Below are 27255 nucleotides of genomic sequence, written 5' to 3'. Positions count from 1 at the left end.
TTTCTTTAATTAACTTCATCTGTAGGCCAGACATTCAATAAATAATTCAGACAAAAAATATTAATCTTATAAAAAAAAGGCTTAAACATACAAACAAAGAGCAGAAAATATTAAACTTTGCCCTCCAGCACATACAGCACTAGACCATGAAGTAACCCTCATTCCCGAAAAGTACTAAATGTGTACCAGCAACACTAAGTGCCCCCTCGTCATTTTTGTGCTAGCTTTGGACAGTCAGTAGACAGAAAAAGCTGGAGCTTCACAGTGTTTTTACTGCCGCGCCACCAATCTAAACTGTTAACCAGCGGCGCGTGAGGCAGGCTGGAGGGAAAAAAATTCAGCGCTTGATGTGTGGCAGCCCGAAAGTAAATGCAAGAACGGAGCAAACAGGGAGGAAAGCCACACGGACCCAAAGCCCCACTTATTCTGCGGACGAGCTGCGGTGAAGCTCAGAGAGTATGTGTATGTGTGTTTATGCGAGTGGAAGAGAGCGCGAAAGCAGAGAGAGTAAAGGATGGAAAAGGATACAGTAAGATTTCTAAGATTCTTCTCACATTTTCAAGAGTTCCCTTACATGTACAGCAGTCATTTTTCTGGGATTAAAACACTCTCCAAGCCTCAGCAAAGTCTTCTAATACAGTTTTGTGATTGGAAAGAAACAGGTATGAGTGTACAGTCATGTGTAAAACCATCAGTTTGTAACATTGTTTGTATACAGTACACGTTTCACTCAATCTGCTCTTAATGCTACAGGCAGAAAAAGCGGCAGCCGTCAGCACTTGCGTGATTGGTTGAGGGCAGAAGCAATCACGCCTGCGATCCAATCAGATTCCTTCGGATCCCAAGTGCAGGGTCACCTTTCAGTCTGGTCACATGACCTTGCCAGATGAGTCCATGGTTAAAGACAGCCATAGTTACTGTAGGCAGCATGCTAAGTGACAAACAGAAAACAGCATACAGAAATCATTTTAAAGCGATAGTATGGTGAAAAACAAATACTTCACACAAAAAAAATCACACTTGTGCCCATGTTTATAGATAACAGTGTATTGTACAGTGTCAGAAGCCACATAAGCAAGTCTATTAGAGATTAGCAAACAGCTCATGTGAGTGATAACTGAGGCATGGAGTTTGCAACATGCTGATTTGGGGTATAGGCTTCCATTACTTATTAGCAACATTGGCCTCATAGGTCCAGCTCTAACCTAAAGAAGAAAACATCAGACATCAAACATGTCTTCGCTGATCGACTACATTTGGGGTAAGTGGGAAAATATATGAAAATATGTGTTGAGTCTTTTGGAAGGGGTACAAAATCCTGGATGTATTTACAACCCCATTTCCAAAAAAGTTGGGATGTTGTGCAGAACGTAAATAAAAACAGAATGCAATGATATGCAAATCATGTAAACCTTATTTATTTTTAAAGGAAAGTACTACCAAGACAACATATCAAATGTTGAAACTGAGAAATGTTTTTTGAAAAATATGCGCCCATTTTGAATTTGATACCAACAAAACTTCCCAAAAAAGTTGGGACGGGGCCTGTTTACCACTGAGTTTCATCACCGGTTCTTTTAACAACACTCTGTAAGCGTTTGGGAGCTGAGGAGACACTGCTGTAGTTCTGAAAGTGAAATGCTTTCCTGTTCTTGTTTGATACAGGATTCCAATTTTATATTGAGAAACGTTCTGATTCTTGAATTGTTGCACTATTTGATCGTGCAGTCTTTCACAGATTGGTGAACCCCTCCTCATCTTTACTTCTGAAAGACTCCGCCTCTCTGAGATGCTCTTTTATATCCAGTCATATTACTGCCCTGTTGACAATCAACCACCAGGTGTTTTTGTTAGCATTACACAACTTTACCAGCCTTTTGTTACCCCGTGCCAATTGTTTTGGAATGTGTTGTTGGCATCGAATTCAAAATGGGCGAATATTTTTCAATAAACAATAAAATTTCTCAGTTTCAACATTTGATATGTTGTCTTTGTACTATTTTCAATGAAATATAGGGTCTAAATGATCTACACATCATTGCATTTTGTTTTAATTTACATTTTGCACAGCGTCCCAACTTTTTTGGAAATGGGGTTCTACATCTCCAGGTATACTTTACGAAGCTGTTGTAACATAAGCTACTGCTTACTTATTCCACTATACAGTAAGCTATTAAACACTTTCTGCAAGGGTGGGCGATGTGGCAAATATATCACAATACCTCAAAGCATGTTCACAATATGCGCCACAATATTTAGTTATTATAATGCACAATAAGTTAAACAGATAAAACAGAACCAGTAGTGCTATGTTTACGTAACCAACCTAATGGTCAATGGCCACTTTATCAGGTACACCTACTTTGCACCTGTACTTGTCTATTTTATCAGGTTCATGAAACCATATAGGAGCACTTTGTAGCTCTACAATTACACATTGTAGTCCATCTGTTTCTCTGCATACTTCGTTAGCCCCCCACAGGACCACCACTGAGCAGGTACTGTTTGAGTGGTGGGTCATTCTCAGCGCTGCAGCGACACTGATATAGTAGTAACAGTTTTGCTGGAGTTTTTAAACACCTCAGTGTCACTGCTGGGCTGGTTTGCCAACCAAAAAAATTCAACCAATACCATCTTGTGGCCAGAAACTGACCGATGATGAAGGACTGAAGTATGACTAACACAAACTGTGCAGAAACAGATGAGCCATCATCTAGAGTCTTATTCAATCTACCAAAATCAGCATCACTGCAGTGCTGAGAATGACCCATCACCCAAATAATGCCTGCTCTGTGGTGGTCCTGTGGGGGTCCTGGCTATAAAGTGTTAAAGGGGGGCTAACAATGTATACAGAGAAACAGATGGACTACAGGCTGTAATTGTAGAACTACACAATGCATCTATATGGTAAGTGGATCTAATACATTAGCCCTTGAGTGTATGTCCACTTTCTGCAGGACACTAACATTATATGATTTCATCTTTTGACAGAAAAAAATTGTGTGTTCTAGACTTACAGGTCCGCACAGATTCAGAGACTGGGTCTTTATCCACGTCAGTCTGGGTTTCTCGGATCTAAAAACAAACACACCATAGCAGTGTTTTAGATACAAGTGAATGACTTGCACACGCTAAGAAAAGAAGACGACAGATTAAGCTCAGCCTCTAACTAAAATAGATTCTCTGTGGGAATTCTCTATTGAGAAACATTCATACAGTGTCAGAAACCACACTAGCAAGTCTATTTGAGACTGAACCAGGCTTCACTAAACCTTCTCAGTATACTGCAAAGCAAGTGTAGATATTTTCCCAGCAGCCTAGTAAATGTTACAACAATTTTGCTGCCTGTTATTATGCATTATGTCTTGTTTATAGACCCTCAATGCTGCTGACCCCAGTGGTGTATAGTGTACAATGACTTTACCTTAATCTGTTTCTTAAGGTATTCTGCTCTGCTCATCAAACTCTTAATCTGTGAGATTAAAGTGGACAGAAAGAGGAAATGACAAAACAGAAAAGTTACATTCTCATCTGTGATAAAAATGGAAAGGTGAAGTGTGTGAATAAACGTTACGTTGGCCTGACATCTATTGTGTCCTACACTATTAGAAATGCAGGTTCTGTGCAGGTACACTTTTCGTTCATCAAGGTTCAAACAATGTAAATGTGCCCTCAAAGGTACAACAGTGGTTTTAAGGTTCAATTGTGAACCTTTAATTAGTCTTTCTAGGTAAAAGTACATATTTGTACCTTTATATAACCGAATGTTTTAAAACAGAACAGTAAAATAAAAAGCCTGGAGACGAGACGGGGTGTGTGGAGTTACATACAATTTAAATACAATTTAGAAAACATAATTTCAATATATTATAAGACAATTATGTTCCCTGACTAAAGGTACTGAGAGGTACCTTTGAGGGAACCACCCCAGTGACAAGAAGGGGAACTGCCCCAGTTACAGTTTAGTACCTTTTTTCTGAGAACGTAGGTTCTTGCTACAGTATAGCTAGGCTGTTCCTATCTATTCCAGGTGGTTGCTAAGGTGTTGCTAGGCCTTTGCTATGGTTTGCCAGGTGGTTGCTATGGTATCCCATGTGGCTGCTAAGGTGTTACTAGGCATTTGCTATGGTATCCCAGGTGGGTGCTGAAGTGTTGCTAAGCCTTTGCTATGGTATCCCAGGTGGGCTGCTAAAGTGTTGCTAAGCCTTTGCTATGGTATCCCAGGTGGGTGCTAAGGTGTTGCTTGGCCTTTGCTATGGTATCCCAGGTGGTTGCTAAGGTGTTGCTTGGCCTTTGCAATGGTATCCCAGGTGGCTGCTAAGGTGTTGCTAGGCCTTTGCTATGGTATCCCAGGTGGTTGCTAAGGTGTTGCTAGGCCTTTGCTAAGGTATCCCAGGTGGTTGCTAAGGTGTAGCTTGGCCTCTGCTATGGTATCCCAGGTGGCTGCTAAGGTGTTGCTAGGCCTTTGCTAAGGTATCCCAGGTGGCTGCTAAGGTGTTACTAGGCCTTTGCTATGGTTTCCCAGGTGGTTGCTAAAGTGTTGCTAGGCCTTTGCTATGATTTCCCAGGTGGTTGCTAAGGTGTTGCTAGGCCTTTGCTATGGTTTGCCAGGTGGTTGCAAAGGTGTTACGAGCATACTTGCATGATGGTGACGTAAGAAGAGTGTCCAAAAACATGTGGCTACAGTGTTCGGGTATAGGCTCTATGATCTTATAAAGTTTTGTGGTTCTAGCTCGAAAGCAGTAGAAGAAGTAGCACTGAACAATTTTGACTACAGAATAACAACATAAAGAAAACAAAGAACAGTAATTTGGCTTTTTTCAACATAATAAATTTGAGTTGGCATTATGAACTCAATTTATATCATGACATTTTCCATTATTAGGTATTGGGATATTAATAATATGATATAGTGCTAAACACTGTTGTTATTATTATTATACGTTTGTCACATTTAGCATTCTGCAGTAGTGCACGATGCAATGTTATATGAATTTTATCCAGCAAAGAAAGGAAGCCTATTCCACACAGCAAAGTAATAATCTTCACCAACACTGTAAACAGTTGAGTAAATGTTTAAATCGTGAGGAATTCTTGTTGTTGATTTCTCAGCAATTATGTAATCTATTACTGTTACGGTGGCGGGGCTGTTTGTGCTTTAGCATTTTCAGGCTCATCATGCTTAACATGCTTATCATTCACCCATGTTCTTCTTTACGTCACTTTACCTCCCACCCCTATGATAAATTGCAGTAATAAAGTACACGCCATCACTGTTCAACCTTTTCAGAGCTATAAATCACCTGTATGTACTATATATACAGGGATGACAGTCAAGGCTGCACTGACCCCATAATAACCCAAAGCCCCAAGGCTCCTGCAATCATATGGCAGCCTTGGGTCCGCAAAGCTAAATCAGCAACACAATCAGCTCATATCCAATCTGCTCCAGCTAGCAGGCCATTCAGAAGATTTGGCTTTGATAAAGCCTTAACCACAAGCCACTTGTCTCTCAAGTGTTTGTATTATCCAAACACTACAGCACCTCAATCCAACGTAGCTAGTTTCCATGGTTCAGAATCAGAACTAAACATTACATCAGTTGGTCCCTGAGGGAAGGGTTCAATAAACCAATGCTTGAATGAGCAGTTTATAACAAGAAACATAACAAAGTGAAGTGTTTTTCCACAGGCTAGAAGCAGAATCATGGACGTAGAGGATGTTGTTTTCCAAAAGTTCATATTTTTAGGTCATTCAAAAAAATTCAGTGTTTGTTTTTGACAGTCAATGGCTGTACTGAAAAAGTGAATGAATATGAGGTAAACCTAGAGCTGGGCGATATGACGATCTCGTTATTTTGATAAATTACATCACATTATGCCTCAATAAGCTTTTCTGGCCATATCAGGATGTCGCCACTACTTAAAAACACTTCACAATTGCATGTTTGATTATAAAGAGAGCCTAACTGCTCCTGTTTTATTAGATTTAGTGCAGCGCAATGAATAAAATGTTGAATATACATCATTAGTCAGCCCCTCTTTACCCTGTTCTTCAATGGTCAGGACACCCACAGGACCACCCCAGAGCAGCACTATTTGGGTGGTGGATCTTTCTCAGCACTGCAGTAACACTAACTGGTGTGTTAGTGTGTGTTGCACTGGTCTGAGTGGATCAGACAGCAGTGCTGCTGGAGTTTTTAAACACCTCAGTGTTACTGCTGGACTGAGAACCAAAAATATCAGGCCAACAGCATCCTCTGACCACTGAGGAAGGACTAGAGGATGACCAACACAAACTGTGCAGCAACAGATGAGCTGCTGTATCTGACTTTACATCTACAAGCTGGACCAACAAGGTAGGAGTGTCTAATAGAGTGGACAATTAGTGGACACAGTGTTTAAAAACTCCAGCAGCACTGCTGTGTCTGATCCACTCACACCAGCGCAACACACCCTAACACACCACCACCACGTCAGTGTTACTGCAGTGCTGAGAATGATCCACCACCCGGATAATACTTGTTCTGTGGTGGTCCTGTGGGGTTCCTGACCATTGAATAACAGGCTAACAAAGTATGTAGAGAAACAGATGGACTACAGTCTGTAATTGTAGAACTACAAAGTGCTCCTACACGGTAAGCAGAGCTGATAAAATGGACAATGAGTGTAGATATAAGGACGTGTATTTAATGAAGAGGCTGGTCGGTGTATCTTAAGTATGTTATGTTTTATTTTATGTTTAATCTTCTTATTTTTCAGGATGCATTTACAGTATATTCTGTTAAAATGATCAGACTTTATAGAACCCTAATTGTGGCTCTAAGAATACAGTCAAAGCTGTGAAGAATAATAATCACACGCGGTTCACACACTGAAACCAGGCCTTTACTGCAACCAGCACACACACACACACACACACACAGAGCTCTGCTTTTGGTTAACTCGGCCGCATCTGAATTTATTTAGGGACTCATAAAACTTCAAATGGGAATACTCTAAAAACCACACTTTCATCTCTCTCTCTCTCTCTCTCTCTCTCCCTCTTTAAAAGCCTCTGAGTAGAATACAAAAATGAAAAATTGTTTATATGTTGAATATTGTGACCCAGGCATATTCTTTAGTTGCATTTTTAGCAACTCACTCCAGTCTCATAACAGATAACAGGGGGGTGAGTATCCACTGTAGGGCCTTCACTATTAATTACATGAGTAATTGGCTCATCTGAGTTTTTAAAAAGGGCCAAACTAACCAAAATGGACTTGAACATCACAAACCCTGCATAGTCTTGGAAGCCTTTAAAAAGTAAACAAACCACGTGCCTTAAAAATGTATAGAAATGAGTGTGGCCATCAGGCTTTCTTTCTCACTGTGAGAGTGAGCAGTAGGAGAATTTAAAATCTGCCAACGAATCACTGCAAATTCATGGAAAAAGGACATTTTACTCCAATATTTTTTTGAAATTAAGTAATTAAGGTAAATCAAATAACTGCAGTAGCCCTTTTCAGGGGCGTAGCCAAAGGGAGGGGTAGGGGTAATACCCAAAACAAGTACAAAAAGTGTCTATTAGACCTCGCCGTACCATTAACATGCAAAACACTGAACAGTCAAATTACGTTTTGTTGATTTTCTTAATGAAAATAAGTTAACATATCCTTAAGGGAACACACTTAAATGTGGAATTTTTCTGCTAATTTTAGTCTACAATTTCTATTCATTTACATTTAACATATTGGAAAAAATGCCATATAATTTTGTGGCTCAAATAGCTCACGGCTCACTCGATTCATTTTGTCAATAATTAACATCATCACAGAAACAACAGCGAATGAATTTATCAATCGTGGGACGAATAGCTAAGCTTCTGCTGCTTTCACCTGCTAACATGATGTGCAGTTTTTAATATAAGAGCTTCATTTTGGTTTCAGCTGCAACTTCAGGCACTCGTCATCTTCTCTACAATATTAACCGTTTACCCTACATACTTAAATTAATGTGAGTTAATCTGATATGCTGATAACATTAGACAGAAATGCTGAAAACATAGCCGCTCATGCAAAACCCAGACCAGTTAAAACATTGTTTTGCAGAAGTCACTGAAATGCAATGTAATCCGAATAAAAGTAACTATAATTCAGCAAAATCATCTAGTCATTTTAGCATCAGGTTTATTTTGAGATACGGAGCATGCAATTGATGAAAAGACAGAGGTGCTGAATGAAGGCAAATGAAAAAGTAGTCCTGCCTACTGTGGTTAATAAAGCAATCGTAGGATCAGGTCAAATGCTAACCCACATTAAACCCCCTGCAGTCCACCTTTTGGGGGGGAAGAAAGACCCTCCTTTTCTGGTAGGCTGGCAACGACCCTGCTAATCAACTAATGAGGATTAATGTAGAAGTGTAGAACACGTTCTCTGGAGTGATGAATCATAACTGACTATCTGCCAGTTTGACAGGATGCCAGGTAAACTCTACTTACTGGAAGGCACAGTGCCAACAGTAAAGTTTGGTGAAGGAGGGATGATGGACTGGGGCTGCAGGGTTTGGGTCCCTTAGTTCCAGTGAAGGGTGATGTTGATGCTACAGCACACAAAGACATTCTAGACAATTATACGCTTCCAACTTTGTGGCAGCAGTTTCAGAACTGGAATGTCAACTGCGAGCCACGCCGTCTCACTTAACATCACTGCCTGACCTCACAAATGCTCTTTTGACTGAATGGGCACAAATTCCCACAGACACACTCCAAAATCTGTGAAGGCTGTTATACCTCCATGTAAATGCCCATGGTTTAGGAATGGATTGTCCAATAAGCTCATATATGTGTGATGGCCATGTGTCCACACTCTTTTGGCCATTTAGTGTATCATAGGCCAACAGGACAGAGACACATGTGCTAATATTCCATGTGTCAGAGAGATGTATGGAGCTTCTGACTTGTACTAACAAGGCTTATAGTGTGTTCATGTATCTGAGCCCTTAAGCACCACAATGTATGACAAATATCCATTATACCCACCTCGCCGTGGAGCAGCTCCCTCCTGCGGCCCTGAGGTTCAGCTGTACGAGAAAAAAAGGGGGAGGAAAGATAGAAAAGATGAATGAATCCCGTACAGCACTTCATTTTTGGACAAATCATAGCTCACGAGTATCGTTATAAATGCCCCACTCATTTCAAGGTGTGCAATATTTCATAAATGGCTCTACATTCACTAACTGAAGAATCCAGATGCTGCACAAAGGCAATGCATAAAGAGATTATTAATCATTTGGTGGTGAAGCAGACAAGATTTATTGTTGACAACTAATTCCTTCATTGTAACTGGACCGTAATGCCATACGGAGCATAGATTCATAGCCATGTGACGAGAAGTAAACATGCAACTTATTGTGGCCGATACCATTAAACAATAATACCGGCCGATTTCATTTTTTCATTTTTTATTTATATTTTATGTTCATATATTATATATTATATTTAAACAGGGGTTGACCATATTTGGCTCCCCAGTGGCACAACTGTCTAAGGTTTTACTCTACAGTTGGAAGATTCCTACCTTCTCACATCAAAAAGTTAGTATTTATTGACAATATTTTACCTAATACTTACAAAACTATGGGCCGTCAACGTCAGCCGTTATTAATGGCCGTCTGATATTTAGATGTATGCAAATATTTGAACATTCTTGGTTAAATTACACATTTTGTTGATTTTATAAGTGAAAATAAGTTAACACATCCTCCCCAGGAAATAAACTAGCATTTTTCTTCACATTTTAGTGTACAATGTCTTGTACAGGCCAATTCTTATGTTTATTTTTTCCCCAGTATGTGTTAAATTTACCAAATAAAGAGTAATTGTGCTTTAAGAGAAGCGCATTCTCCCTGTAGAGGATGTGTTAACTTGTTTTCACTTCAACAAAACATCATTTGACCAGGGGCGCCCAATGTTTTGCGTACGACTGGGCTTTACTGCATGCCTAAATCTTCCTCCGAGTCGAGCTGCTCAGTAATCTCTAACAGACTTGTTTATGTGGTTTCTGACACTGAATGACATACTGTTATCTATAAACACGGACAAAAGTACTGAGAAAATTCAGGCTTCAAGACTACTGTTTTAACTTCACGGCATACTTTCGATTTTTCACCAAACCTTCCCCCCCAATAATAGTAAGATCACATTTACAAATCACAATGCTAGCCCACCCCTGCCAACTGCCATTCATTATTAGCAGCATTTTTTGGCTGGAGTGTTCCTCATGTGCTAACACTGTGGATTGGGTGGTCTCGAGCCCTCCCCAGCCCCTTTATCCCCAGGGCCGCTGGCTCGAGTGCCGGGTGCTTTGAGAGATAACAGTTTTCATTTGTTTCCAGTATTTAATAACAGTGAGAGAGGAGGAGAGCGGCGCTGAATGGGATCCAGATGGCAGCGGAGCAGTACCACACACACGGCCCTGGCACAGCCTCCCTCTCTCCAAACCACTCACACCGCACATCTGGCTTCCAACTTTCTCTCTAGCTGTCTTTCGAACTCTCTTTCTCTCTCCATCTCTCATCCCGAGTCTTTCTACCTCACTCCCCTTCCACTTCTTTCTCTCCTGTACGTAAACTGCACATTAAATGTTTGCCTTCTTTTGAAGCTTTTCAATTGAGTAAGGAAACATATCTGCAAGCGGCTGGTGGTTTTACGCAGCCCAAACAATCATGATTAATTTTTCCAACCTCACTTTATTTCTTAAACAGGCTGTATTCACTACTGTGCCTTTCAGACTGATATATGCAAATGATCTCTGTTCCGATTGGCTGCCATGTTTTGTGACCTCAATCAAAAATCAGCCTGAAACACTCTGCACACTTTTAATGTAAATAGGCGGGGCTAAACTGCTGTGGGCTGAATAGGCAGAGATATGTAAAGGAGTTTTTGTGACATCACAGATGTTAATTTTTCCAACCTCACTTTATTTCTTAAACAGGCTGTTTTCATTACTCTGCCTTTCAGATTGATATATGCAAATGATCTCTGTTCCGATTGGCTGCCCTGTTTTGTGACCTCAATCAAAAATCAGCCTGAAACATACTTTTACCATAAATCAAAAACATATGAAGGTCAGAATTAGGTTTTGAGTTGAGGTTAGGTTTAGGGTTAGGATTAGGGTCAGGGTTAGGGTAAGGATTAGGTTTTGGGGTGAGGTTAAGGTTAGGATTAGGACTAGGGCCAGGGTTAGGATTAGGTTTTGGGGTGAGGTTAAATTTAGGGTTAGGATTAGGGCCAGGGTTAGGATTAGGTTTTGGAGTGAGGTTAAATTTAGGGTTAGGATTAGGGCCAGGGTTAGGATTAGGTTTTGGGTTGAGGTTAAGTTTAGGGCTAGGATTAGGGCCAGGGTTAGGATTAGGTTTTGGGGTGAGGTTAAGGTTAGGGTTAGGACTAGGGCCAAGGTTAGGATTAGGTTTTGGGGTGAGGTTAAATTTAGGGTTAGGGTTAGGATTAGGTTTTGGGGTTGAGGTTAAGGTTAGGGTTAGAATTAGGGCCAGGGTTAGGATTAGGTTTTGGGGTGAGGTTAAGGTTAAGGTTAGGATTAGGTTTTGGGGTGAGGTTAAATTTAGGGTTAGGATTAGGGCCAGGGTTAGGATTAGGTTTTGGGTTGAGGTTAAGGTTAGGGTTAGGACTAGGGCCAGGGTTAGGATTAGGTTTTGGGGTGAGGTTAAGGTTTACATCTACTTAATGTAAGTAATGTATCAACAGTACATCAAGATATTTACTTCAGTGTATTCAGATGCTTCACTACTGCAGCTTCACTAACATATAGTTGATGTGTTTATTAATCGTCTACAAAGGACCACTCCAAATAAAGTGTTACCCTATTGGGACAGGCGTTTTTCCATATAGCCCATCCAATTCAGGCTTCAGTACATTAAAGCACTTGTATTGTGAACAACCTAAAATTAAGGAGTTTATATTAATAAACATTGTTCTAGTCCATATATGCAAACTATGCTGCCTGTTTTCAATGCATTGTCTCTGTGACATCACAAGAACCAACCCATTTACATTTATCCACCTATTCAATAATAAGACTGGGGTTAACGTGTTACCTCATTGTTGGTACTTCAAGAGTCTTCAAACTTTTTTTTTCTAAGGCTTTGTTGTTTTTAACTTCCTCTCAGTCTGTCTTTCTCTCTCCCTCTCTCGCCTCTGAATGTTTTCTCTACCTGTCAGCTTAATTTGCTCTCTCCCTACCTCTCTATCCTCTTTCATTCTCTCACTCCCTTTCCATTCTTCACTCCTTCCCTCACTACTATTAGGACCAACTACTACATGAGATCATCAACCAGAGGCCACACTAATAACAGCTTAGCTTCAGACAGAGAGACAGCGACGCTGGCTCCCAATCACCCCTGAGCGTCTTCCATTCAGTCCACTCATTCAAAACTGTAAGGAGATAATTAGGAAAAATGTGCTTTTACCCTAAATATAGTCAGTCGAGACATGTTTGGTGTCTGAAATTTGTTTTTTGAGTATTGCTCTGGAACTGCAAAGCTAACAAAGCTAACAAGCAATGGATGTTTATATCCCACCAATTAGCATGCAAACTGCATGCCTGAATCTCACCACACTTATCTCAGACTGTTGTTTCTTACACTGTACGGTAGTAGCAGCCTGAATGGTGTTCGTGCTTTTAGTATATAAGCATTTACATTTATAGGTGTATAACTTTCCATGGCTTGTTGAAGAGCCCACATTATATATATATATATATATATATATAATATATATATATATATATCGCTGTTGTCGGAAGAAAACCTCATATCTCCAAAATGGTAACTTTACAGGAGAAGGAAAAAACTGACTTTACTTTTAATGTAAGTCAATGGAACCAGACTTTTTTCCAAGTCATTCTGGGTCATTTCTTTTGGTCCATTCATCATAAAATTTACAGACAATGTAAAGGGTAATGGGTATTTTCAAATTAGGTCAAAAACTGAAAAACGTTGAAACCCCTGAAGTCCACTAGTTTTTAATTTGTAATTCATTTTTACATGAACAGTTGTTACTGTGCCCTTAAAACTGGTATCTCTGTTCTGATTGGCTGCTCATTCTAAAGTATTCCAAGCAGAAACACTCCTTATATCTTCACTGTGATGTAAATGGGTTGAACTGCTTAATGGATGAAGCTAAACTGCTACAAATAGGCTCTTATTCCGAACAACTGAGGAAAGTTCAGTTTTCCATGATATGTGGCCTTTAATTACATCAGCCTTGTAGCTCCAGTGCAAAACTAAAGAAGGGAACTTTAAACCGACTGACTGGCTGATTCAGGGTAAGCGGAGAGTTGAGTAAATTTGATTTTTCGCCAAGCTTTCCCAAGTAAGTCTGATTCCATGGCTTGTTCCAGGGTGGCTCTCTGTATGTATACAAAGAGAGACTCTCTTACCAGCCAAAGCCAGCAGCAGCTCGCCCAGACTCTGCTGATACAGATCCAATGTTTCGTAATCCTCCAGCCCACACTCTTCCTGTAGAACACAGTTCATTACAACAGCGGTCCACTTACAACAGTCATTATTAGCAGAGTGCTAATGGCAGTCACCTTGGCTACAGCAGTAGCAGCTACTTCCAGTGCGGCGAGCAGTCGCGGCTGGTCCCTGGACATTTCTAAACAGGAGGAAAACAAACAGAAACAGTGTGACACAGACTCCCTGTCGGACATGTAGAGTCCCACAGAGAGTGTGGGAGCCATTATAGCCAATGAATAGCAAGGTCAAGAATGAAGCATTTAAACCTGAGATCCACACAATAACAGAAAATTGTGCTTTAGAATGACTGTCAGAAATGCTGCTTACCTCTTAATATATCCCTGGACGACTTTGCTTCCTCAAAGCTGATTTTGTTGTCTGAAGCCACCAGAGCTTTGAGTTCTTCAGCTCGAGACACATACTGGTTGACCTGTGAGAGGTTCCAAACGCTCAGTTAGCCATCAAGTGCTGTATTTACAAGCTACATTAACTAAAAGTTCAACGATTAAAATAATTAACCATGATTGTGTTATTTTTGTGTAGGTAATCGCCCGTAATTTGATGCTAATGGATCTTTTCCATTTAAAAAGTGCCGGTAAAAGCCATGGACCCAGTGCATTTTGCTATTGCTACAATCATATGCAAGTTTAACTACTGAAAAAAATAAATGGACAGTACAAAATGTGCCATAACTTGCCCCAAGCTACATTCACTATGTGAATGCAGAGTTCACATGAAACTCACGCAGTTTCAACAGAGTGAACACAATTTCCAGCTTCCACCGATGCCCAGTGAGAGCAGCAGCGTCTGCACGCTCCCACTCTTACGCTGCGACATTGTCTTATTTCGTCTTTGCTATTACACCATCAGCTTTGTCTGCTGAAGTTGCCCCCTGGTGCTGACGCTACTGATAGTGTCATCATCAGCGCTGTGTTTTGAGACTAAACGTGCTTCGGTGATAAACAAATTCATGGCACTGCAGTAGCTGATAATTAGAGATCTGTACCTTCATTGGTCAAGAAGGTGTTGGGGATGGGGTGTGGGGTGCTTGTGCTTGAATCGGGTGGATGAACAGAAAAATGTTGCTAGGTTTTGCAGGCAGGTGTGCACAAGATCAACACTAAATTTTGCGGGCACAGGCGAACATGACTGGTGGTTGAAGTGGTGGGTGCAGGCATTAATAATCAAGCCCATGCAGACCTCTAGTGGAAAAAAACTGTTATCAAGGAAGCCATCAACGGAACGTTTAAAAGCTGTTTCTGTACGAGAGGATTACAATCACGAAGTCACATGAGCAATTTGGCTTCAGGCTGGAACCACAGATGCTTAGAAGGGTCAAACTACGAAAACACATTCACAGTAGAGATGATAATAATCAACCAATAACTGAGAAATACATAAATATTTGACCAACATTTTAAAGTTTATTCACAATTTCAATTTGCAGGCTTTTCATTCAACTTGAGGAGTGTTTTTGGGCACAAGAGTGTAAATTATTTATAGCATTTTTAACACATCAACTTTCACACCACTAATAATGTTACACTATTGTGATACACAACAGCAGAGTTGAGTTTATTTTAGCAAGACAGCCCATCAAATAGGTGTAATTTACTCACCTTTTGTCTGAGAGCCTCTTTTCTCTGCCTGTCTGTCTCATCTGAGGAAAGAAAGATGAATCTTGATCTATTGAACGGAACTGATCAGCCAGAAAAACAGCACCGATTCACCAAAACAACATGAAAATGAATCAGATGTTTTGCTAGAGCCTGATCCAAACAGATTCAGACAGTAAAAGAATGAAATTGAAAAGAAAGAAATGAGCTACCACAATGCAATAAATCAACTGATGATTAAGTCTGATGAAGATCAACAGCTCAAAACTCTACCAGCAGTGTGTTATACTGAGGGAGCATATTATAGTACACAGACTGGTTTTTGAAACTGTGCCCAGGATCCGATTAAGACTGCACATTTTCTGGATTTTTGAAATGTCAGGGTGGCCAGCTCTACAACTGGAAGACTGCAGCACTGCACTGTATAGTGTTTTCCTTGCTTATATGGTTTTAGCTGCTGTATTAGTAAAAAATTACAAGATGAAATGTGACCTGTCCAAGTTATAGCTCATTTTATATGTTTTATTTTTCCCAAATATGTTAAATACAGCAAATAAACAGTAAATGTGCATTAAAATGTGCAGAAGCGAGTTCTCTTTAGAGGTTGTGTCATAGCTTATAGCTTGTTAGAGCTTATTTTCACTTAGAACAGGGGTCGGCAACATGCAGCTCTGAAGCCACATGCATCTTTCTTACTGCCCTGTTGCAGCTCCACAACAGAATCAAGATTACTAGGTAAAGTTGAAATTATCCTCCTTTGCAGTAAAATAAAGCTCTGCTGATCTAACACACTGCGATGGATTGGCGACCTGTCCAGGGTGTATCCTGCCTTCCGCCCAATGACAGCTGGGATAGGCTCCAGCACCCCAGAAGGATAAGCGGTTTAGATGATGTATGTATGTATGATCTAACACAGTTTTAGCAATGTAGTGTATAATTGCTAATTCACCCTTTAACCCTGAAGGTTGGCATGCAGACTGCTGGTCACCATAGCAACACAGACAACTGTCAAACACTAAAGTCACGAAGCTGACGTCAGCTTCTCATTCACCAGGTTCTAGTTCGAATTTTCCCATTCCACCTTAAATGGTGCAGGAGTTGCATTCTGGCGCCTCAGGCACCGTTTAAGGTGGAACGGGAAAATTCTAACGAGAAGCTGGCGAATGAGAAGCTTCGTAAAAAATCAAATGTTGAGAGACATTTTACAATAAATTATTCCACTTTTGAGGACGTTTCCTGCCAGAGATGTGAGAAAAGCAGCTATAACTGAGCTAAAGCTTAAAGCAGAGCAAAGTAAGTCTGCGTTTATACATTTATAATTTTTTTAGTCTATATTAGGGCATTAGCTAGCACATATTTTTTTAGCCAAGATGTTAAAACGTTACTTCAATAAAATGGACATATAATGTTGTGGCTCCCAAGGTGGTTTGATTTTTGTTGAAAGGACAAAACGGCTCTTCTTAACATTTGGGTTGCCGACCCCTGACTTAGACAATCAAAAAAACATGTCATTTGACCAAGGCTGCCCAAACTTTTGAATATGTGTGCTGGTTTAAGGAACTATGAAAGCTATTGTTTTACATGTATATAGAACATGCTAATTTTTCTTTGGGTGAACTTGAAAGCATTCAGTCAGACTATAAATAACGTCCTAATCAATCAACAGCAGCTGCTCTTTTTGAAAAAAAATGTGTGGACAATGTAAAACTTGGTGTATTTACAGGTAACATGTCCTGATTATATACTTTTTAAACAATTCTGCACAAAAAAATCTATGGAAAACACTAGTTATGCTAGTGCTTTAACTAGAATGCTATATGTTAATGAGAGCAGCTCTCCTTCTGGTTCTCCAGAGCTACAGATAGATGCATTTCACTATAATGAATATTCATAGTTGCCAGTGACTCGGTCCAGGTGGGGGTATATAACGGCATAGCCATATCTGTTTTTAATGAAACATGCAGCTGTCGTCTTGATAATAAAATCATATAATTATGTCGCCCACCCGTGTGCCTAGGTGGGCAGTTTTTAATAGTACTTTACACGGCACTCATCACAGATGTGCAGTTTGTAAGTCTGTGGCTCTTACAGTGGATGGCAGGCACAAAGTGCTCCAGTGCGCTGCAGTAGAGCGAGAGAGCAGCAGCCCATTCGCCCTCCTGATCCTTCTGCACTGCCCGCAGAACCAGCTCCTTCTGAGGGAGAGAGAGAAAGTGTAAAGGAGGGGGGAAAGAGAGAGAGAGAGAGACAGAGAGAGAGAGGGTATTTAGCCAGTTTGACCGCAGATACAAGCAGCATTCACATAGTTGTGTATGGATGTAATTACAGGCCTTGTATTTAGGCTGAAATGTAAATGCATAAGCAAACAAGACAAACATGCAGTCTAAAACACCATTATCCTCTCAGCCAGGGTTTGTCAAGCCTCTGCTAGAGCTCCAACAGCTGTTTCACACATGGGCAGCAGAGCACGCGCTGCAATCAAACCCCTCAGATCATTAGAATGACTCACAACAAACAAGACGATCTGTTGGTGGAGGAGATGCACTCACCGCCTTTCCCAGGCTCTCGGCGCTGGGCATGTGCTCTAGATCCACAAACGGGTGCAGGAAGAACTCATCAAATGAAATGCGTGAGTCTGGATGTCTGTCCAGCAGCCTGAGCAGCAAATCCCTGCAGTCTCTGGACACTCTGGCACCGGCCGGCAGCTAAACATCAACAATTGGAGTTCAGTGGCTAGTACTCTCTCTCACCCTTAATCACAATCAAGATTCAGCTGAAGTTATTTCAGCATTGAGATGCTTTTTGGTGTATGGCCGCAACTAGTGCGCCACCTTGGGGTGACACGAACCGAAATACAGCCCAAAAGATCACACCAACGTCTTCGGCATTGGTTAAAGTGGTGGTTTATCAAAAAATAAAATGGTTTCCAAACAGCCAAGACATGTTTGGAGTCTGAAGATTGCTTGTTGGAGATGTGAGGCTAATGTAGCTAACAAGTAATGGAAGCTCATGTACACCAATTAGCACCTTGCAGACTGCAAGCCTAAATCGTCACTCATTTGTCTCAAACTCCATGTAAAATAAGCTCAAACTGACTTATTTGTGTGGTGGTCTGATGCTATGTAGTACACTATCACCAATAAACACGGACAGAAGTAGCAGGTGGAAACAGGAAATGTTATATAGTGATACCCAACATGTATTTTAAAGCATATTGTCAATACCGTCAGTGCTTAAAGGACACTGACCAACTGCATGTTTCATTACAAAAAGAGCACAGTCAGTCCTGTTAAACGGATTTTTGCGCAGCAAAATATCAGTTTTCAAATGTGATACTATTACTAATATTGTGATAAGTATAGCCTATTGTGAATGTGTCTATAAGTATTGTAATACAGTATTTTTTCCATATCATCCACTTGTAGTAGCAGGCATCTTGAAGCCAGAATTTAGCCTGTACTTTTGTACATTTTTATATATAGTACAGGGAGATTCACTCAAAAGAGGCCCTAAATATTCTGTAAAAACTCTCACTAGGACGAAGCAATCTGAACAAAACAACGTGCAATGAGCTCCTCAGTATATGGAGCTTTGAACGAGCTGGGATGCCCCTGCGTCGGAGCGATGAGGTAGGCGCCGGACAGCCGTCGCAACATTTAACCTCCATTTGAAACTTCCGTGTGCAGACCCCCCGTACCCCTTCATGTGTCTGACAGAAAACAGAGATCACTTCCAGCATCGCATGTAATGCAGTCGATTACACAGACGTCGAGGTATGTAGCGTTTTTTTTAGGTTCAGATTGCTTCATCCTAACAGGAGTTTCAACAGAATATTCAGGGCCTCTTTCGAGTGAATCTCCCTGTAGTATGCTATGTTAGGGTAAACTGTGTATTTTTGTCACCAAACTATTCCTTTCAATCCTGGGGCAACCATATTAAAAGAGTACCAGGGTGCCTCAGCACTAGCTCTGAGTTTATTTCAGCAAATAAAAGTACTTCATGAAGCTTCTTGTGAAGAAGCTGTAAAGAACGTAAGGAATTCGTAGTGCCGCATGGGTTGATCTTACCTCGATAGGTTTATCACTGCGGATTTTCTCCTCCAGTTCAGCGTAGGAGCGGGACGCGAACGGCGCTCGGCCAAATAAAGTCTCTGAGGCACAGCACACACAAGACAGAATCAGTCTGCATATTTACTTTACTGCAAACACTATAACCTATTTTTCATGAGATATAATGAAATGTACTATGTTTTATACAACAGTCGGTTCCGGCCACGCAAGCTGATTGGTTGAGAAGTGCTCTAACTGTTTTCACAAACACTGTATCACTCCGCTGATGTTATTGGCGATAACACACAACCTCAAGTGTTCTATTGCTTTTATACAACAGTTCAATAAATAGTAAAGAAAAAAAAAGCAAGAATGATTAATAAACTGGGCGGTGAAGGTGGCATTTAATGTTTTAATGTTAGCAATTCCTTCCGCCAAATTATAGTTCCTTAACAAGCAGCTTGTTGATACGTCAGAGTGACGAGCTCCGCCCACTCGCTGTACAGCCAGCAGTTCGTCCTCCAGCTCCTTACACTAAATTCCCAAACTGTCATCACCACTGAGCAGCTTTTCAGTCGGCAGCTGTGACAGGAGAACAGCTAAACAAACCTGGAATCAGCCAGAAATGAACCCAATACCATTTGCCAAACGTGTAGTCTGATCTTCAGAGTCTAACCAAATCAGACTGAGCCATAAAACTGCCGCAATATCAAATTTAGCTCAGTTTTGTCCGTTTTTGCCAGATCAGTATTAATGTTGTTTTGTTCCAGCCAGTCTGTAAAGCATCTTACAGCCCGTTTAGTTTGGCGAATGGTGTTGGGTTCATTTCTGGCTGATTCCAGGTTGTTCAGCTGTTCTTCTGTCACAGCTGCTGACTGAAAAGCTGCTCAGTGGTGATGACAGTTTGGGAATTTAGTGTCGTCTCATCTTCAGAGTCTGAGCAAATCGGCTGTCGGTCAAATGTGATCTTAAAAGTGTCCATTTTCTGTTTGCGGCAAAGTAAGAAGTAAAAACGTTCAAATGTTTTTGGCTGGTTGACTACATTTCGAATAACGGTGGAAAGAAATTGATTTTTGGCCAAACTATTGCATTAAGCATGTGTGGTTGGTCTCATTTAACTTAATATTAAGAATAATAACACACCTTAGCTTTTAAAAATTGATTTAAAAAGCAGGCCTCAGCCTCTCTTACCGTAAAGGATGACCCCTACAGACCAGAGGTCCACTCTGGCGTCGTACTGTCGTCTACACACCATTTCTGGAGCCATGTAGAGAGGGGATCCCCTCAGAACGCTCTTCTCGTCCCACGGAGACATGTACTGAGCAAAGCCAAAGTCTACACACAGGGAGAGGAACAAGAAGGTGAGGTTACAGAAAACCATTAAAAACAGATGGAATCGATGTTTTTAATGACACAGAACCAAGATAAATGTGTAAATGATACTAATATGCTAACATATTGTGATATGCTAGATTTTCAATGTGTCCAGAACTTTATCCACTGGTTTATGATATTTAAATCTGTGCTGTATAAGTTTTTGTTAAAGTAACAATATTTCCATATCCATACAATGACACTTCTACCTGAGTTTGAAGACTGTAATGCTGTAAATACCTGCTAGTTTCAGCACATTGCCACTCAGCAGAATGTTCTGGGGTTTAAGGTCCAGATGGGAGATGTTCTTCTCATGGAGAAACTTCAGAGCGCAAGCTGGACACACAGTGTACAGTAAGACAGGCTTAAACAATGAGGCTAAAACACATCCCAGTGATTAGAATTCATTATCTGGGTTTCTGTTCATTGAGAAAGTTCCACAAAAACAGTACTGAGTGGACCAGAAAGTAGTATCTGTCTCTGATAAATGTTAGTACGAGGTGTTTATCGCCCAGAAAAATGTTCTGCCTTCAGAAAGCCTTGTACAGAATGCCCAATACTCATTGGGCAGTGCCATCTGCTGGACAAAACCTCTTTGAGGCCGCTTTAAAACTGTATGGTCAGTGGACTTCAAAAACATGAATCCAGAAAGGCTTTGGATGTCACAGTTTCACAGATTGCCCATCAGATACGGTCAGATGATGTAGGAAAACCACTGAAGAACTGAGTGAACTGAGTGTAAAACAATAGTTTGGGGAAAAAAAAAGAAACAGGAAAAAAAATTACACAGTTCATCCACTCACCCCAAATGTAGTTAACAAGCCAAGACACATACAGTGTGTGGAATTCTTTAGGTTTGTTCTAGAGCTCAGAAGCTAATTGAGATGACAAGTAATGGAAACTTACAACCACCAATGAGCATCATGTACACCCACCTAATTCATCACATACTGACCTCAAATCATGTTGAGGTGTTATATAATCTCTACATATGTTCTGACAACATATGACATACTGTTATGAATAAAATCATTTTCATTTGATCGACTACACTTGAGGTCAGACGAAGTATTGTAGAATGGGAATCACTCTAGATTCCCATGCTTTTTCGGAAGTAATTTTCCAGGACTTTCCTGGACCATTCCTCAATCATTCCTCAGGCAATCCTCAACTGTTTCTCAGCTGTTCCTTAACTGTTCCTCAGGCAATCCTCAACTGTTTCCAGTGTTCCTTAACTGTTCCTCAGGCAATCCTCAACTGTTTCTCAACTGTTCCTTAACTGTTCCTCAAGCAATCCTCAACTGTTTCTCAACTGTTCCTTAACTGTTCCTCAGGCAATCCTCAACTGTTTCTCACTGTTCCTTAACTGTTCCTCAAGCAATCCTCAACTGTTTCTCAACTGTTCCTTAACTGTTCCTCAGGCAATCCTCAACTGTTTCTCAGCTGTTCCTTAACTGTTCCTCAGGCAATCCTCAACTGTTTCTCAACTGTTCCTTAACTGTTCCTCAAGCAATCCTCAACGGTTTCTCAACTGTTCCTTAACTGTTCCTCAGGCATTCCTCAACTGTTTCTCAACTGTTCCTTAACTGTTCCTCAGGCAATCCTCAACTGTTTCTCAACTGTTCCTTAACTGTTCCTCAAGCAATCCTCAACTGTTTCTCAACTGTTCCTTAACTGTTCCTCAGGCAATCCTCAACTGTTTCTCAACTGTTCCTTAACTGTTCCTCAGGCAATCCTCAACTGTTTCTCAACTGTTCCTTAACTGTTTCTCAAGCAATCCTCAACTGTTCCTCAACTGTCCCTCAAGCAATCCTCAACTGTTCCTCAACCATTCCTTAACCAATCCTCAGCTGTTCCTTAACCGTCCCTCAAGCAATCCTCAACTGTTCCTCAACTGTCCCTCAAGCAATCCTCAACTGTTCTTCAGCCATTCCTCAAGCAATCCTCAATTGTTCCTCAACTGTTCCTCACACAATCCTCAACTGTTCCTCAAGCAATCCTCAACTCTTCCTCAAACAATCCTTAACTGTTACTCAACCATTCCTTAAGCAGTCCTCAACTGTTCCTCAACCATTCCTCAATTGTTCCTCAACTATTCCTCAACCAATCCTCAACTGCTCCTCGATCGTTCCTCAACCAATCCTCAATCATATTTGATCAAAAACTCAACTAAAAACTAAAACATTGCTGCTAAAATGTTGCAAGAAGCTGGAGTTTGTTGTTGTAGCTTCGCTCTACAGGGCCTTTTGACATACCGGCAACATGTCTGTCCACATTCCAAACTAGAGTAGATATGAACTGTCAAACTGGGCTTTAGCGGTTAAAAATATGCTAAAGTGTACAAGAAGGAATATTATCGCTGTCTGAGCGAAAAGTTGTCTTTCCACTTTTATTGTTTTTTATTTTTTACATTACTTGAAAATGCCAGTTGCACTTCACACCTTGCTGTATTTCCAGGTTTTCCAGGATGTGTGGGAACCCTCCATTTAAAGCAGTTCTACTCTGCCGTTGTTCAGACGAGTTTTAAATAAAGGCACATTTTTAAGTCTTACCTATCTGCTGTAGGAAGCAGCGGGCCACTCTCTCGGGCAAGATTCGTCTGCTCCGAATAAAGCGTGATAAATCCCCACCAGAGCACCACTCCAGAATGAGGTAGATGTTCTCACTGTCCCACTGCAGCAAACACATACACATATACAAACTGCAGCCTAATTCTGTTAATTATATTTTTTGTCTACAGTTGTTATTATTTTAGAAATGAAACAATGACTAGCAGGTGCATAAGCATGAAAATATTATAAAATTATTATATGTTTTTGTAAAATGACTCTAAAAATACACACAAATTATATAGAAAAGTATTTTATAAAAGTATTTTATTTTATTAAAAGTATTTTATTTATATAAGTATAAAAGTATATTGGGAAACAGTGGCAGTGTACTAAAAGACAGGCGGCCACGCTTGTTAGCCAGGCTTTGACTGACAGCTGAGTAAACAGGAGTGGTCAGGTTTTGTGTAGTGTCCCTCATTAAGTTTCCATCAATATTATAGCTGTGGCACTAAAAATGTCACCTCAGTCACCTTTCCTTCCTGCACACATCTGCTATACAGCACGGTGCCTCTACAGCAGTCCTGAGGGAGGTTTAGTTTTTCACAGCTCAGCCCATTTAACCCACGCAGCACTGATGACTCGAATGAGCAGGAAAACTCGGCTAGCTGTTCTTATCACGTTATTATCACGCTATTCTTAGTACATCACAGGTACAAAAACGGATACAGACCAATTATACAGAGCCTGTAACAACAGTCAGTGCATAGAAATTGCTTAAACTGTATAAGCAGCTGAATGGAAGTCCCCTCATTTTAATATTATCATATTACATACATACATCATCTAAACCGCTTATCCTTCTGGGTCGCGGTGGGGTGTTGGAGCCTATCCCAGCTGTCATTGGGCGGAAGGCAGGATACACCCTGGACAGGTCACCAGTCCATCGCAGGGCATATTATCATATTTTATCATATTTTATTAATTTATTTTTGGATTATTACTCGTTAGTTGGACCATTTTTTTTTCCTGCTCCTTTTTAAAGAATGAATTTTTCCAAACGATGGAAAAAATTATTTCATGCTTACTTTTCATTAAGGATGTAACAATATGGGAATTCTAAGCTGATGGCGACATCCAATATTTTTCAGGCGCAAATCTGTTGATGCTGATACCAACGCAGTTTATATACACATTTATAAAATGTTTTGGATTATACACACACACACACACACACACACACACACACACACACACACCCTCTAAACCGCTCATCCCTCTGGGTCGCGGTGGGGTGCTGGAGCCTATCCCAGCTGTCATTGGGTGAAAGGCAGGATATGTTTTGGATTATAATTACACATAAATATAACATTTACATGTACAGGGTTACAAATGAAGTGAACTACACATTCTGCTCTTTTGGAATGCAATAAATAAATATAATTTCAAAATACCAGGCAAATCTGAACTGATGCTGATGCGTAAATATTGTGTATCGTTATACTATTTTTTTGCCATATCGCCCACCCTTATCGTTATTGGGATATAATAAGATATGAAGCGCTCTAACAAACATTTCTATGTCTACCTGGAAGTCCTTAAGCTGCACGATATGTGGATGGCGCACTGTCTTTAGGATCTCAATCTCCGTCAGCAGGTTTTCCATAGAAGCCTTGTTGAGACTCTTCTTGCTGACCACCTTCACGGCCACAGCCTCTCTGCTGTCAGTCTAGAATGAAAACGGACAGCGTTACTTGTAGTAGCAAGTCAAAATGACTGGATTTATCAACTTCTGAGATAGATCTGAAATTCTGACACTCATCCAAAGCACTTCATTACGGAGGAACTGGTCTACGGCAGCATCTGTCAGCTACTTATAGCACCGTCATAACAATTCTATTCTTTCATACCAGTTCACACCTCCGCTTCTCAGAGTGTCAGGTGACCTTATAGGCTTCCTGACACCATAGGTGTGAATCAACCTCACTGAAGAGTTTTCCCCCCACTCACTTAAGCTAATGAAGTGTCTCAGAAGAGAGTCTAAACGTCCAGCCACTATGACTTACTACAACTAGATGATTCAGTGACTAAAACCTTTTCCAATGTGTCCAAAGGTTTGTGGACGCCTGCTTGTCCAGTGCTTCTTCTAAAATCAAGGGTGTTAATGGGGAGTTTTATCCCCCTCTGCTGCAGTATCAGCCTCTGCTCTTCTGAAAAAGGCTACAGTAGGTGTCAGAACACTGCTGTGAGGATCTGACTGTATTCAGGCACAAGAGCATTAGTGAGGTCAGGTACTGATGTTGGATGATCGGTTCTCGATCACAAACTCATCCCAAAGGTACTGGATGAAGCTCCATCACTCCAGAGAATGCAGTTACTCCAACGGTGGGGGGATTTATACCCCTCTAGCCGATGACCGGCACCGGTAGAGCTCATGAGCGACTGCTCTAAAGTGTCCCATTCTTCATTCATCGGTCAATGCTTTTCTACAGAGCTTATGTAAGCTGTGTGCATCACTGAACACTGGTGTCCACAATGGGTGCAGCTGAATTCTGGACTTGGCTAAAACTCAGATCAGACCCACCTTCCTGTAGGCTTTGTAGACCGTCGCATAGGTACCGCTACCAAGTTTCTCAGTCAGAATGAAGTCGGCGAGCTTCGGCGGGGCAAAGCTAGAGGCCATGCTTCCCTGGACAGGGCACATCCACCAGCTCCTAACAACAACAGGACACACTGTTAACCACATATATTCATCAATGCAAAGACCAAGTGCTTATACTGTGACCAGGGATCCACCAAGCTTCTCACAGTAACCAAATTCCTCTTCTATGACTTTACTGACAGATCCCAACACTCATACTCTGAGAAGCTTCATGAATACAGGCCCAAAATAGATGCCAGTTAAGGAAGTTCATACAGCTACACTTCAGCTCTGCTCTCTAAACGAAACTGCTTGGCTACGTTTGTTTTGCTCTGGATTTCACGGTCACCTGAGGGGTATTTCACAAAGCAGGGCTTCTCAGCAAAGCTGGTTCACTTCAGCCAGAAGGAAGCACTGCCCAAAATGACCCAAAACAAATGTCCTTTATCTCTTCTCGTCACAGACCGGACAGTGCTTCACTTCTGTTTACTTTCAGTTATCCGGCTGACGTTAACTCGCTGTGTGAAACAACCTGCTGCTAAATAACAGGCAAAACGACACACAACGACAAACCTGCTGCACCCGGAGATTTTCTTTAAAGCTGTAAAGGTCGTTTTTTACTGTAAACAGTCATATTTTTCGGAGTATTTCCGTTCCCTTACCGAATAAAGCGGCCACTTCAGCTCTATGAATTACAGTCCAATGTTTTCTTCCCGTGCATGCTTGCTGTCAGCTGAAGATGACGTAGGCATCCTGCGAACAAAGCTCCAACGCTGCCCTCTAGCGGACACATTTCGCATTGTCACTAAAAACTGCCACCACAATATTTCAGAATCAGAATCACAATCGAGCTTTATTGGCCAGGTGTGCTTACGCATACAGGGAATTTGGTTTTGGTTACAGGAGCTCACAGTGCGCAGTACCAGACAGACATTTACATGTAGTGAATAAAATAAAATAAATATAAAATATAAACAAAAAATAAAACATGCATTCCTACCATCACTCACTCAAACACACACACACAGTCATACCTGTAAACCTTACATTGTGCAAAGTATGGGTCTAAGGTTAAAGTGCTGAGAGCAGCAGCAGTTAAAAGGGCGTACAGTGGCAGAGAAAGGGCTCAGTGAGGTAACAGTCAGATAAGTGGGGTAATAAGGCAGGTAAGATGCTAGAATAAACACTGGTCTGAGACGGCAGTTCCAGAGGATGGAGTCGAATTAGATACTATATACCAGTATTTATGAAGTGCAGCTTGAAGCTGGAATATTGTTTTTGTGTAATATTTTAACTGTTCAAGAGAGTGATGGCTTGTGGGAAGAAGCTCTTTTGTAGCCTGGATGTCCTGATCCTCACCTGGCTGAAGCGCCGGCCTGAGGGAAGGAGCTGGAACAGGTGGTGTCCGGGGTCTAAATATTAAACACAAAAAATAGCTTTAAAAGAATCCCATATATATGTAATGTTTGTAAATACAGTACAGATAACATTCCTGACATTTTGAGCTACATA

The 27255-nt window shown here is 40.9% G+C and overlaps 1 protein-coding gene across 3 annotated transcripts; it reads right to left on the bottom strand.

Moving 5' to 3' along the window:
• ulk3 (unc-51 like kinase 3) lies at positions 1-26477 on the bottom strand. Of its 3 annotated transcripts, none has more exons than XM_036585532.1 (17): positions 26406-26477; positions 25687-25816; positions 24691-24831; positions 23106-23226; positions 20794-20889; positions 20371-20514; positions 19198-19280; positions 17680-17835; positions 17220-17325; positions 15134-15174; positions 13842-13944; positions 13589-13653; positions 13436-13514; positions 9019-9059; positions 3425-3472; positions 3018-3075; positions 1-931 (listed from the first exon to the last, which is right to left on the bottom strand). In XM_036585532.1, the coding sequence occupies exons 2-17, from the start codon at positions 25804-25806 to the stop codon at positions 915-917; spliced, it is 1419 nt and encodes a 472-aa protein (XP_036441425.1). In that variant the 5' UTR covers positions 25807-25816; positions 26406-26477; the 3' UTR covers positions 1-914. The 3 variants fall into 3 exon arrangements, with proteins under 3 accessions (XP_036441425.1, XP_036441426.1, XP_036441427.1); XM_036585533.1 differs by having other exon boundaries at positions 25687-25813; positions 26406-26476; XM_036585534.1 differs by lacking the exon at positions 25687-25816 and having other exon boundaries at positions 26406-26443.
• Positions 26478-27255: the final 778 nt, after the last annotated feature.

This window comes from Colossoma macropomum, unplaced genomic scaffold (assembly GCF_904425465.1).
Source record: "Colossoma macropomum unplaced genomic scaffold, Colossoma_macropomum, whole genome shotgun sequence".
In the NCBI taxonomy this organism is placed as follows: Eukaryota; Metazoa; Chordata; class Actinopteri; order Characiformes; family Serrasalmidae; genus Colossoma; species Colossoma macropomum.
The sequence above is the reverse complement of the archived record's forward strand: the minus strand, read 5'-3'. Positions and strand labels throughout refer to the sequence as shown.

Bases quoted from the DNA above. Each gene is read 5' to 3' on its own strand.
- ulk3 (XM_036585532.1), bottom strand. From the start codon at position 25,806: ATGTGCCCTGTCCAGGGAAGCATGGCCTCTAGCTTTGCCCCGCCGAAG. The intron at 20,515-20,793 runs GTATTTACAGCA...CCCTGTGTGTAG, and splicing joins CAATGTGCTGAAACTAGCAG to ACTTTGGCTTTGCTCAGTAC. The intron at 17,326-17,679 runs GTGAGTGCATCT...TCTCTCCCTCAG, and splicing joins CCGAGAGCCTGGGAAAGGCG to AAGGAGCTGGTTCTGCGGGC.